The sequence below is a fragment of the Alligator mississippiensis genome, chromosome 14 (assembly GCF_030867095.1).
Source record: "Alligator mississippiensis isolate rAllMis1 chromosome 14, rAllMis1, whole genome shotgun sequence".
Taxonomy (NCBI): domain Eukaryota; kingdom Metazoa; phylum Chordata; order Crocodylia; family Alligatoridae; genus Alligator; species Alligator mississippiensis.
In genome coordinates this window covers 42138206-42150785 of record NC_081837.1, presented here as the reverse complement: position 1 = coordinate 42150785, position 12580 = coordinate 42138206, and the positions used below count along the sequence as shown (strand labels likewise).

At 47.6% G+C, this 12580-nt stretch overlaps 1 protein-coding gene across 1 annotated transcript; it reads right to left on the bottom strand.

Moving 5' to 3' along the window:
- Positions 1 to 1463: 1463 nt before the first annotated feature.
- Positions 1464 to 11984, bottom strand: LOC102559514 (complement receptor type 1). The gene is made up of 11 exons (XM_059717693.1): positions 11772 to 11984; positions 9978 to 10166; positions 9276 to 9467; positions 8637 to 8825; positions 7645 to 7827; positions 6790 to 6969; positions 5712 to 5894; positions 4883 to 5071; positions 4144 to 4323; positions 3132 to 3331; positions 1464 to 2209 (listed from the first exon to the last, which is right to left on the bottom strand). The coding sequence occupies exons 1-11, from the start codon at positions 11845 to 11847 to the stop codon at positions 2051 to 2053; spliced, it is 1920 nt and encodes a 639-aa protein (XP_059573676.1). The 5' UTR covers positions 11848 to 11984; the 3' UTR covers positions 1464 to 2050.
- Positions 11985 to 12580: the final 596 nt, after the last annotated feature.

Here is a 12580-nt window from a genome sequence, read left to right as displayed (position 1 = left end):
AGCAATGTTAATAAATACCATTGTTAAACCATTTTATGAAAGCACATACACATGCACGCAATATGTGGCATTTGTCATACAGAACTGTTAATCCTGCCTTTGCTCACTGACCTTTCACTGTTGACAGTGGTAAAAGCAGGCTCTTGAAAGGGAATGCATCTTAGTAGACAAACTGAACTGGGCTGGGGACTAGAGCCTGACTCCTTCTCCTTTCTTCATCTGAAATGGTGCAGATGATTAGTACCTAGAGCAGCTGGCACAGGCAAGTGGTACTCCGCATGAGGAGCAGCAAGCAGAGACTTGGATTAACGGTTTATGAGTGAGCAGCATCTAGTGGTACTCATCTGCAAAGAAACCATACATTTTCCCTGAAGTGTGGTGATCGAGTTAGCAGACTTGCATATCTTCAAAAGTAGCAAAACACAGGTCAGGTTCAATTCTGAGCCCCCCCCCCCCGGTAATCGCAGAGTCTACCCTTGGGAAAGGGCACATATGCGTGTTGCTGTGGAGGGCACTTCTTTCTTCAGCTCTCGGGAAAGATGCTTAGGCACATTTAGCACATCAAACTTGCAGTTGCTGGGATGAACTCATCCCTACTTGCACTGTCTGGAGGATAAACCCTATGCAGTAGAATTCAGTAGCCCTTAAGTGATCCAGCAACCTACTACTTGCATGTAGGGAACATTTCTGGGTCTACTTCTGGGATCATTTGTTATTTAATGGCTGCTATTTTGTTTCTGTCAGCTCCTCCTGCTTTCTGTAGCCCAGGGTTTTAGTCTGGAAAGGAACTCAGCCCTGCTCTTTTCCTGAAGGACGGAAAATGACTTCAGTACTGCTGGACCAGCTGCTACATGTCTGTATGTACATCAAGGAAGCCAGCTGGCTCAGAAAATAATAGAAGGATTTCATAGTCAGTATGTCTGAAAAAATGGAATAGGAAACATTAACTGATTAGCTAGCAATGCTCAGATAACATTAGGAAGGCAGATAGGAGATACTGTCCATTTCTAACTACAGCTGTGTATCTCTCAGAAGAGCTAAGATTTAGTCCTGGAAGGGAATACCAAATAGCTATTTTTCTGTCATAGACAAATTGCAAGGAAAATTAATCCAATATGGAAGCACTAACCCATTTTTGATGGGCTCCAAACAGGAATGACTTCTGAAACAGAGGCGGCTGCTACCGAAAAGTCCTCCCTACTTATGCTACAGGCCAAAAATGTCCTCGTAGTCACACAGCAGCCTCCACTGGCTGGTCTACACCCAATGTACATGCGACCCCATGCTCCCAGATTCTTTAAACAGCGGCAAAAGATGGGAGATTAGAAATATTAGAATCGGATGTTCCCCTATTATTCCATAGATCATATCGGCACCAGTAACAACACGAGGGGGAATGGGATTTATGCTGGATTTAAAATTTTATTTGTTGCTGGCGAATGAATATTGCTTGATCACAAAGGTGGTGCCCAAAACTTTATTGAAGGCTAGCAGAAATCAGAGAGTCAAACACACACTCCCTATTATTTCCCATATGCATGTCAAAAAGCATTGAATATATATGGTTACGCTGAGCATACAGGAATTCTGGGCCATCCGCAGGACTGAGGTTGGCCAATGTAAACCTCCATCTAAGGAGGGTCCAAAGCTCATCTCACCTGCATGTTTACTTTCCTGCAATTCAATCCAGGTTCTCCTTGCTTGGTACGTTTTCCTAGATGAACAAATGATCTGAGTTTGACTCTATTTACTATTCCACACAAAAAACTCACCGCACAACCTGAAATACCTAGTTCATGAGTATGGACTTCACTTCACTAGCAGGAGAGTCAGGAAAGCAGGAGAGTCAGAAAAGCAGAAAACTCTAAACTACTGGCATTCGGCTCAATATAATCTGCTCCCTCAGCTACTGGCTAATCTTCCTCAGCCTACTGGGTGCACTAACACGTACTATGAAATCAGTTCCCATCCTCCTATGGACACTGCAGTTATACAAACTATATCCCAAGAAGGCTCAGTGTGTTATGACTTGGGTGCAAGTTTCAGGTATTTATCCTAGTTTTTTTATCTCCCGCTTCAGCTTCTCAATCTCCAGATACAGTTTCTGGACTTCCAGCAGGGACTTCAGTTGCACCAGGGGCACACCGCACTGCAGAGCAGCTCTGCTGTCAAGTACCACATCACACATGGCAGAACTGCCTTGCTTTCTCTAAAAAGAAAGGAAAAAGACGGTATGTGACTATGCTGCAGAAGATGAGGGCTTATTACCCTCTTAAGTGCACTTGCTTCTTTCTGCATCCAGATATGATTCTACACATGCCTGCCTCCAGTGATGGCCTTAGGGTTGCTGGGGCCCTGGGCAAGAGACTCATTTGGGGCCCCTTCGAGGCTTAAATTGTGATGATCTATGAGCAAGTCGGACATTTCCAATTTCAATTTCACTTTGCCCTATCCATGAAACTGCAACGAAAGAATCTTAATACAATATTGATAATACAAATATTCAGTGCAATTAATTTTTATTTTTAGGAAGTTTGGGGCCCCAGGCAGTAGACCGGATTGCCCTCCCCTAAGGCTGCTACTGCTGTCTCGTACCATCTGTGGCTGACATGGGGCCTCATATCCATGCAAGTCAGCAGTACTAAGCACCTCTGGGGAGGGTCTCAGCCACATTTAGGATCAGACATTTGGCCTGTAAGCTTTAGACAGAAACCATGCCTTCTCATGCATCTGTGCTGCACTGAGCACATTGGAAATTGCTCATTAAAGGGTCATCATATTGGCTTTGTACTGGGTTTCAAATAAATCAGAACACACACATGCTCACACACCCTATACTGATGTGATGTTTTATCAACCAAATTTGATACATTTTGTATTTTGCTTGGAGCTGTCACTACAAAATGAAGAAAACCTCTCAAATTAAGGGAGGAGATCAGGGATTTCTTTGCTTACAGATCAATGTATTTTTTCCCTTTCCATCTTATCCATGACACTTCTTCCTGCCTGGTCATGCAGCTCATCTTTTGAATGAAGCAAACATATTTAAGGACAGTTCAGACCGTTCTTGTCCCATGCTAGACCTTGGGCAGAGACTGCCTCAAGAAATCCCACCACACTAGGCCACTTACACACGTGGGGAACGTTGTCCAGTTGCCATCTGCAGAACAGGTAACTTTCCAAGTATCAGTTACAGGCAGGTACCAATGGCCTGAAAATTGGTATCCCGGAGAGCACTTGAAAGAGACTGTTTCATTCACTTTGTACCACGGTTTTTCACTCGTGGGGTTGACCATTCTTCCATTTTCCACTTTTGGCTTTGGGCACTGGACTGAAAGGAAGAGGCACAACAGAAGGCAGATCAGGAAGAGAAGGGGGAGATAGCCCACAAATGCTGCTTGCTGCCTCTAGCACAAAGCCATCCCCCCTCCTCTCCTCCCACCTTACGGTTGATTTCACTGCGGCTGTTTTGATTTCAATGAGAAATAAGCCCCACGTAACATCACCAGATCCACAACGAGTCTCTCGCTCGAGAGAGAAGAGGATCTACGCTTCAGTGAGGAATACATGCTGATGTGACCTGGAGCTGCACCTGTACAGTACCTACCAGAAAGAAGCCCAGGAAGGGCTGGACTGAAATCCCATCTAGTCCTTTGTCTATCAGGTATTTTGTGGCAGCATCACCAGGGTCTATCATATGCTGCAGTCGATGGTTCTCTATAAATACCTCAAACAGACACTTAGATACCTTCTGCTGCCATACAAAGCAGACGGGACCTGGGCCCAAACTCTTGTTTATACAATGGGCTTCAGCGTGAAGCTCCCATTTCACTGCCAATGAGAGTTAGGCCTGAAATCTAGGAGATCTCTGGGAATCAGCTCCTTCACTCCTTCCCTCCCTACAGGCACAGCAATCACCCTGGGACCACGTGTATTGATCTTCGCTGGAGGAAAGGCCAGGTCAGCACCGGTGGCTTCAAACCTATGTATCCAAGCATATGGTAAGCTTGAAACTCAGGTCACTGAGGGAGTCTAGCTGGAGAAGGGCTGATCCTTGTCAAAGTGACTCAAGGGCTGTCTGGAGGCTCCCTGCAGCTTGGGAAGTCACCCCTGCTCATATCGCTGGTCAGCATCGATACTTACCTGGCTGACAAGTTGGCGCAGGAGAATCCCATGTACTGTCTTCCTGGCACCAACTTTCTGCATTGCCATACATCCTGTAGCCTTTGTTGCAAGAAAACTGCACGGTGGCTCCATACAGAAAAGCAGTTCTGTTACTGATTGTCCTTCCATTGTGAACCACTGGCATGGGGCAGCGAACAACTGAGGGTGGTCAACAGATGTCAATGTTAAGGTAACCCAGACTCAGGGGACACAAGAACATCACAGTTTGTTAACTTTTTTTTTTTTTTTTATAGACCTTTGTATTTAAAGAAGGTATTTTATATCTATAGAAGCTTGCAGACTGTTTCTTCCTGCATTGGATTTGTTTTGGACTAGGACTATAAAAAAAAAAAAAGCAATACGGTCACTGGGCATGACTGAGAACACTGCTCCGTGCTCTTCTCCCCACTGCTACGTCAAGTTGGCTGGGGCATTCCCATGCTTTTTCCAGTTCTGCTATACTTGGAACTCTTTTTACATGACCAGGGTTGCTGAACAAGATGCTCTGTTTGGATTCTGCATATGGGCTTTAACTCCCAAGGGCTCTTTTTCCTCCTGCACATCACACCTCCCGTATCAGGAATGCATCCGTGCAATTCTGCCCAGGAATGCATTAGATCATTGCTTCCTACAAATGTGATAACCACCCGATCTTCCTGCACAGCACGATCTCTAGTCACTACCTTTGTTTAATGTAGCATGATGCAGAAAGACTCACGTTTGCACTGTGGGGCAGGGCCACTCCAGGTCACATTTACCCCATTGTCTGATGTACAGTAGATGGAAGACTCTCCAATCAGGGATAAGCCCTCAGCACAGCTGTACGTGACTTTTGATCCATAAGAGTAATGCCCCTGGCCGATGCCAGAGTGCTTGCCTTTGGTGATAGCTGGAGGTGGGCCACAGACTACATGGGGAAGAGAAAAGCAAAGATGTCAGGCTGGAGAGCACTCTTGCTGACTTGGGTGAGAGGCAGGGCTGGCTCCAAGGAGGTTGCAGGAGAATCCAACACCCAGCATTTATGTTGTGGGAAGATCTGCTTCAAGTTGATGTTCAGCTCTTTACAGAATCAGGCCCCCAGTCTGCAAATGGGCCCTTCACCTCCCAGGATCATTTGAACAAGCACCTGACCCTCCTGTCACTTATGAACCCCGCCACCAAGTCCCTCAACCGGTGGCTTAGCCCCTGACCTGCTACCAAACCTTCCCACAGCTCCTCCTCTTCCATATGAAGGGCAGTCTCCCCTGCCGCTCTCCACCCAAGCACAATGAAGTACAAAGACCGCGCCGAATTCTACAGTGCGGTGGAAGCAAGACTAAGGGAAGGATATGAAGTAAAAGAAATATTGGACTGAAAATTGGGGGGAGCGGTAAATTCTCCTGAAAACAACATCCAAGCGATACAAGAATCATCCCCTGAAAAAGGGCTGCGCACTGCAGCAACTCACACATTCAGTCCTGAGCTAGAAAAAGCCCTGGAGATGAGACAAGAAGGGAAACCCCTGAGCTGACCTCCCTCTCCCACCCAGTGCACTCATTTTTACTTACCTTTATCACAGAAGGGCAGTGGAGGATGCCAGGTCCCATCACCCCCACAGTGAACCGAGGAACTGCCTCTGACGACGTAGCCGAAATGGCAGTTAAAGTCGACACGGTTTCCAAACGTGTGTTCCTTTCTACTGGCCGAGATCAGTTCTCCATTCTCAATGGTTGGGTTTGGACAGTACAGCTCTGAGAAACACCAGCAGACAAATATTTTACGATGGGGTGGGGGAAGGTTTGCAGTAGAGAAGATTTCTATGATTGAGACTTTTTTGCCGGGAGGATCCGAAACCTTTGACGGACCCTGGTATATCCACAGGTCAATAGGTGCAGAGAAGGGCTGCTAGGATGAACAGAAGGATGGAAGAGGCCTCAAGAGGTGACTAAAAGAGCTTGGCTTTTTATCAAAATGAAACAGGGTGCAATGACTCAATGGGGCTGGAAGGAACCCCACAAGATCATCATGTCCAGCCCCAGAGGGACTGCATTATCCACCTGCCTGCCTCAGGCAGGAACTGGCTTCCTGATGATTTAAGGTATCCACCCATTTCTTGGTTTACAAGGTAAGCGGCATCAGCCCATTTATAGTTGCAGAGCCGAACACAGCCCACCCTATGATTCCAAGATTTTGAATCTTATTCGGTATTTCAGAATCACCCTAGGCCTCAGTCAGTATAATCCAGGAGGGCTGAGAGGCTAGGAAATGCTACACACGGGGAGAAAGACTAGTTGGCAATATGTTTCTAAGTGTTTGAGGCTGCTCAGAGGTCCGGTGCGTTTGAAGCATCCCCACCCACAAGGGATCAGAGAGAAGACTGTGGTGAGGAGAAGAGTTGCATAGTGAATTCAGTTTGTCACCTGGCCCTGCTATCACCATGTACCCAGTACATATAAACTCCTGCACACAGTCTCATCATCAGAAGTGCTGAACACCCAGAACTTCAAGAGGTCTGCCAGTGCTCAGCACCTCTGGAAATCCAGCCCCAAGGGTCTTAGGAGAAATAGCTCCCAAAACCAGTGCCGAGATCGCAGAGCAGTCAAAACAAAGACAATTAAGGTTAAAAAAAAAAGAGGCGTTACTTACTCTCACAAAACTCCGGGACTTTGGACCATGTGAAATTGCTAAGACAAGTAATCCTGGGAATTACTCCAGGGATCAAGGCGTAACCGGGTCTGCAGGAGTAGGTGACTGCAGACCCTACCGGGAACTCTTTTCGAGGAACCTGGTTAGTATTGTCAATGACTGGGGGGTAGAAGCAGCTACCTGGCAATGCAGAAAAACATAGGTATCTATTAAACCCACAGGTAACCGTGAAACATTTTGAGGAAGAAGCCTCTATTGCAGGCGGAGACATAGCCATTAAAAATCAGTGGCTTAAAGTCTGCCCTCATCAAGACATGCCTAAATATACTTACTACTCTGAGCACAAAACGTGTGCAAGAAACAAATAGCAAGCAGCGACAAGCCTGGCAGCTGGCGTGTGGGGTCAGCCCACGCTTGAAATCAAGTGGCAAAATGTGACCTTGTTTGCAAATCACACAATGACTTTAACCATAAGATTTGTCCCTTTACGAAGAGACACAATCCAACAATGGTCTTGTTATAAAATTCTACTTCTACTGTACTTCTTGAAGGCTCCTTGCGCCCTACGGGCATCAGAGCCTCACAAGACCCTCTCATTTAAATCAGAGGCAAAACTAATAATCAATAATAATCAGTAATAAAACTAATTGACGGAACCCAAACTCAGCACCCAAAAGGATAATGTCAACATTTATGTGTACGTGTCTCTTTTGAAGACAGATAACCTATATGGCCATGTGCAAGCAGATGGAAACATAAAAGAGCATTGCTGCATTTAACTACTGATAAAAATCAGTGACAAAAATGCATTTCTAGTATAGAAGTAACAAAAATGACCCCATCCTTTATACTTACCCAGGCTACAAACTGGTGGCTGAGGACTCCACCTAGTGTCAGATTGGCACCAAATCATTTCGCTCCCCCTAATGACATACCCAGGATCACATTCAAACGTGATGTTGCTCTTATAGATATAATTCTGGCTGAGTGGAGATTTCAGTCTTCCGTTCTCAACACGTGGGGCTGGACACTGAACCGCTGCAGGACACCAAGTCAGAAAGATTTTGCATGGGTTTTGGTTGCTGGGCACATCTAACAACAATCATCCTCCCCACCCACACCCGGGTCAGGCAAGAAGGAGTAACATTACTTGGGGGATGGAGAAACGGAGAAACTGTTGGCAGAGAAGTAGAGCTACTGGTCCAAGACCACAGAAAAAGATCAGGGCAGAACAAGTGTTAAAGTCTCCATTTCTCAGCCTTCTGATCGCAGCACATGTCCTCCTCCTACCTTGCTATTGCTCAGAGTAAGAGCTGGTGTGCCAGAGAACGGATCACACCAGAGCTCAGCATTTGGATTCAACCTACACACAGAAGGGCATAGGAGAAGTCCACGTGCAACTATCCTGGCAGTCTTAAATGCCATGGACCAGATGGCCTTTGTTCCCTCGTGTCCCTGCTCAGTCAGGACAAGAGGGTGTCTCCCACTTTTTGGGCTCAGACTGCTCCCACAAACGCATCAATACTGCATGCTGCAAGGGATACTGTCGGGATGGGTAGACTGGGGACCAGGAACCAACAGGTAGGTCAAGTGCAGGTGGGAAGGAAATCTATGGGATAAAAAGCTCCAGCATCAGCTGGGATGTGGATCTCATAGGCAGGCACCAGAGGAGAGATGAGCATGCATCTCAGGGGAGAGGTTGTTGGAATGGTTTAGGGCTCATTAGGATCACAAGTGGCACAGCAGAATGTGGATGCCCTAGGAGGTTTTATTGCAGCTGACTATTCACCAGTCTCTTCCACCTTTCTGTGACACAGGGGGTTGTAGAGCAAGGCAGAATGAATCACCTGCACACTGCGGGACAGGGCCGCTCCATGCAGCAGCTTCATCATCACCAGTCTCGCAGTGAATGGAGGCCTCTCCCTCAAGCTTGTAACCTTTGAGACATCTGTATGTCACCGAGGATCCAGTAGAGAAATATCCCCTGCCTGGGTGGCTGTGCTGCCCGTTTTCAACACGTGGGGGTGACCCACAACCTGGAACATGACAGAGAAAAATACCACATTTACAGATGCTAAGCATGCTCCAAAAAGGGAACAAGGCCGTTTAGGGAACTCGGGGGTTCCTGATGGCACATTTGCAAAGCCCGTGGTCCTCCCAGAGCGTGTGCCCCTGTGCACTAGATCTGTGCAAGTCTGGCAGCCCTCAGGGTTCATGTCTGCAGGGCCTCTGCTGCACTGGGGAGAAAAGGATGAAAAGATCTCTGTACTCACCTGCTCCATGGAGGTGAAGAATTGTTTCCTAGTGTTTGACTTTGGTGATCTGAAATCACCCAGGGCTTCTCAGGATTTTAAAGCAGAGACCCTATTCTTTCTCTGTGTTTGGAAAGATCTGAGCACAGTGCAAGAGTTATAGTGTGGGAAGCTGTCTGTCTGCTCCTAAAAGAGGAGATCTCCCAGTGACACAGCTTCCCCTTTTATACGCACCTGGAACACACTCAGGTATTCTGGGATCCCAAAAGCCATCGTGTCTGCAGCGAATCTGAGTAGAGCCATTGACGCCATACCCGGCATCGCATTCAATGGTAACAGCATCTTCATATGCGTATTTCTCTTCTCCAGCTTTCGGCAGCGGCGCATACGTTCCATTTGCAATTTGTGGAGGTGGACACTGAACTCCTGGGAAGCAGCACCAAGAACAAGGGAGAGGAATAAGAGCCGGAGTGCCGGGGGCAGCAGGCTCGTGCTCTCAGGGAGGCGGCATTTCCCCGGAAGGTCTGAGGAGGTTCATTTTTTAAGTCAATTCTTTTTCCTGCCGCGAATGGGGCAGGCCTGTCCTGTGGGTCACGAACTCTCAGTGCCTCTTCTGTAGCAGGCACGCGGTCCAATGCTGCTGGCTGGGGACATTTGGTCATCACCGGTCAGAACGATTGTGCGCCACCCACCCGGCGAGTACCGTGCTGTACCCAGGTTGAAAGGATGGGAGCAACAAATATCACCCCCAATGGAGAACTACAGTCCTGATTTTTCATGTTCAATTAAAGTAGCTAGAAAAAAAGCAGTGACTGCCCAATCCTCCTTTCTTAGCTCACCAGTATCCAACTGCTGATTAGATGTATAGCCTCATAACAGCCAATAATTCTGCTCACTTATAACAAAGATTATTAGGGAAAAGGCTGACATACTTACTCTGACAAAAGTTTGGTACTTCAGACCACGTAAAATTTTGCAGACAAGTAACACGCCCCTGGGTGATTCCATTGATGAACTCGTAACCCCTGTGGCAGCCATACATCACCACGGTCCCAGGTGGAATCAATTGGCCAACGTAATTCTTTTGGAAAGCATGAGGAATGTTAGGTGGCTCCTTACAGCTCTCTAAGAGTTCAAAAAAAAATTTTTAAAAGAAGAAAAACCAGCATGAGGACACAGAGCACTATACCTCCTCTGTGAGCACGTGCAAGAAACATAGCTGTAGAGAAATCACAGGCCTGTTGAAACAGGTGACAAAACTCCTGCTGAAAGCACTGCAGACCGGATTTTGCCTTTTCATCCTTGTAGTTCTAGCCCCTGCCTTCTCCTTAAGTCAATGGTAAAATGGGTTTCAATGCGAAACCATGGTGGCTTCAATCCTGGATCAGCTTCTCAGCTGTTGTAAATACATGTAGCGCCTTTATTCTAGTTATACAAAAGGTACTAACATGAGGGATATCTGGAAGATAGACAGTATCTTGGTTGGCATTGGTTTAAAAAGGCAAAGTACTAACATCACAAAATTCAAGTTATTGTTTCTAGACAGTCAGCAATAGTGGTCCTCCCTGTATGGAGAATAAATTCTACTTGCAATCATAAAATGAAGGAATACACTAAAAAAATCAAGATTTTTGAAGATCAGCTGCCAGGACACCTGAAAGTGTTGTTTTGATTTTTAATAATTAAATCAGATGGAACAAATAAGGGTTTGTTTGCTTACTTGGTACCTTAGTATCTCCTTAAAGTAGGCAGATGATGGTATAGTGCGTGCCTGATTCAATTCCATTCATTTGAAGAACTAAGCACATTCAAAAAGAGGTCACGGATCAACATCACAGACAAGAATGTGCACAAAATCAGAGAAAGGTAGGGCAGCGCTTTAATTGGGCAGGAGAAAAACATGCCCAAATCCCAGCTGTCGGAGTGGGAAGGAATCGGGCATCACCAAACCGATGCAGCAACAAGAACAGGAACCTCGTCTTCCACAATGTGTTTCCGGGGACCCATATATGATCTCGCCCCCCAGGGTCCAGGCATCTCCAGGCAGAGCTCTTCAGAAGGATCTCAGCTTCCACACTGCAGACCACAACTTTGACTAGGTCCCGTCTCCCACCCCTACCCTCAGCTATTCACCTGCAGTCCCTGCGAGAGGCAAGTCTCCTAGTTCCTTTGCACAGAGCCCTATATAAAGTAGCAACATCATTGACTAAAAAAACCCAAAACCTGTGACTAATCTCACACACTGCTAGCTACCAGCTACCAAACAGCAAAAGACAATGCAGCCCCAACGTGAGTTCTCTCCTTGTGGGAGGAGGATGCGCACGGGGAAAGAGGCCAAAAAAGACTCACTGGGAAGCACCTTTGTTTGGTTGACGCATTCATTTTGGTGCATTTTTATAATATGGTTAAGCTGCTGTTCAGACTAAGCCAGTGGGCAGACTAATTGCCCGTCATTCAGGATAAGCACATACTTGCGACAAACCTGTCAGGGACCCGTGGAGGCCAAAGCAATTACAAACATGCAGGAGACCTTGGTGGACTCAGGGTCTAAGTGACCCAAATTCCCATGAACACTGGGAACTGCAGGAGGCATTTAGGCAAGACACCAGGATCTGGACAGGAGCTCCAGCGCCCGCCCAGGAGATGGGTGAAGAGCCACACAAGTGGGGAGGGCGACAGGAGAGGAAGGTGGAGACAAATATAAAAGAGCGAGGTTGACCCCCAACTCACCAAGAGCCCCCATTGGCAGCAGCACAAACACGAATGTCCCCAGGAGCTGCCAGGACCTGCAAAGAGATGCCTCCATGGTGCTGGGTGAGAGCCAAGGCTGGAGAGCAGGGCTGCCAGTGAGGGTGCTGCCTGGCAGGGCACTAGCCTCCCCTCACACTGAGCACAGCGCCACGCGACGGGGAGCCTGCCTCTCTCTCGCTGGGGGTGGGCACATGCAGAAAGGGGAAGCAGGAACACGTGCTGCAGCCCTGGGACTGGACAGGCAAGGGGGGGCCTGTGTGCTGCCCAGTTCCCTTTGCATTGCTGTGCCCGCAGCACATAAGTTGCAGGGGGAAGCACTGGACATCCCTGTGGTTGGGGCAGTAACAAAGGGCTGCAGGTGCCCTAACTGCATCAGCAGAGCATGAAGGAGGGCAGAGCCACTGTGGGATGCACATGCTGCTGCTGCCAGGGGTGCTGTGTGCAGAGCAAGGCATTGCCCGTGCCAGGTGTGCACAGCCAAGGTGTCTCCCGGGATGGGAATGCAGCATGGCCTGCATGTGGGCACACACACATAGCACCACTGGGATAAAGCAGCTCTCCTCCTGCTCTACCCCTGCCAGAACAACGTCTTCAAGCCACCAGGAGTTCTCACACACAGGAGGCTGTTAAAGGCTCCTTCCTCCTTATTTGATAGACCAAACATCCCTGCTGTGAATCACCTCGCCTACTCTCATGACCCTAGAGGTGTAACCACTGCGTGATCCCTGGCTCTCAAGAGTGGCAAAAGATGGGAGGTGCTGCAATCCAGCGTTCCCCCCCGTCTCTCC

Coding starts and splice junctions, on each gene's coding strand:
- LOC102559514 (XM_059717693.1), bottom strand. CDS start 11,847: ATGGAGGCATCTCTTTGCAGGTCCTGGCAGCTCCTGGGGACATTCGTG. Junction 9,468..9,977: donor AGTACCAAACTTTTGTCAGA/GTAAGTATGTCA, acceptor GCTGCTTCCCAG/GAGTTCAGTGTCCACCTCCA. Junction 3,332..4,143: donor TGCGCCAACTTGTCAGCCAG/GTAAGTATCGAT, acceptor TCTTCCTTTCAG/TCCAGTGCCCAAAGCCAAAA.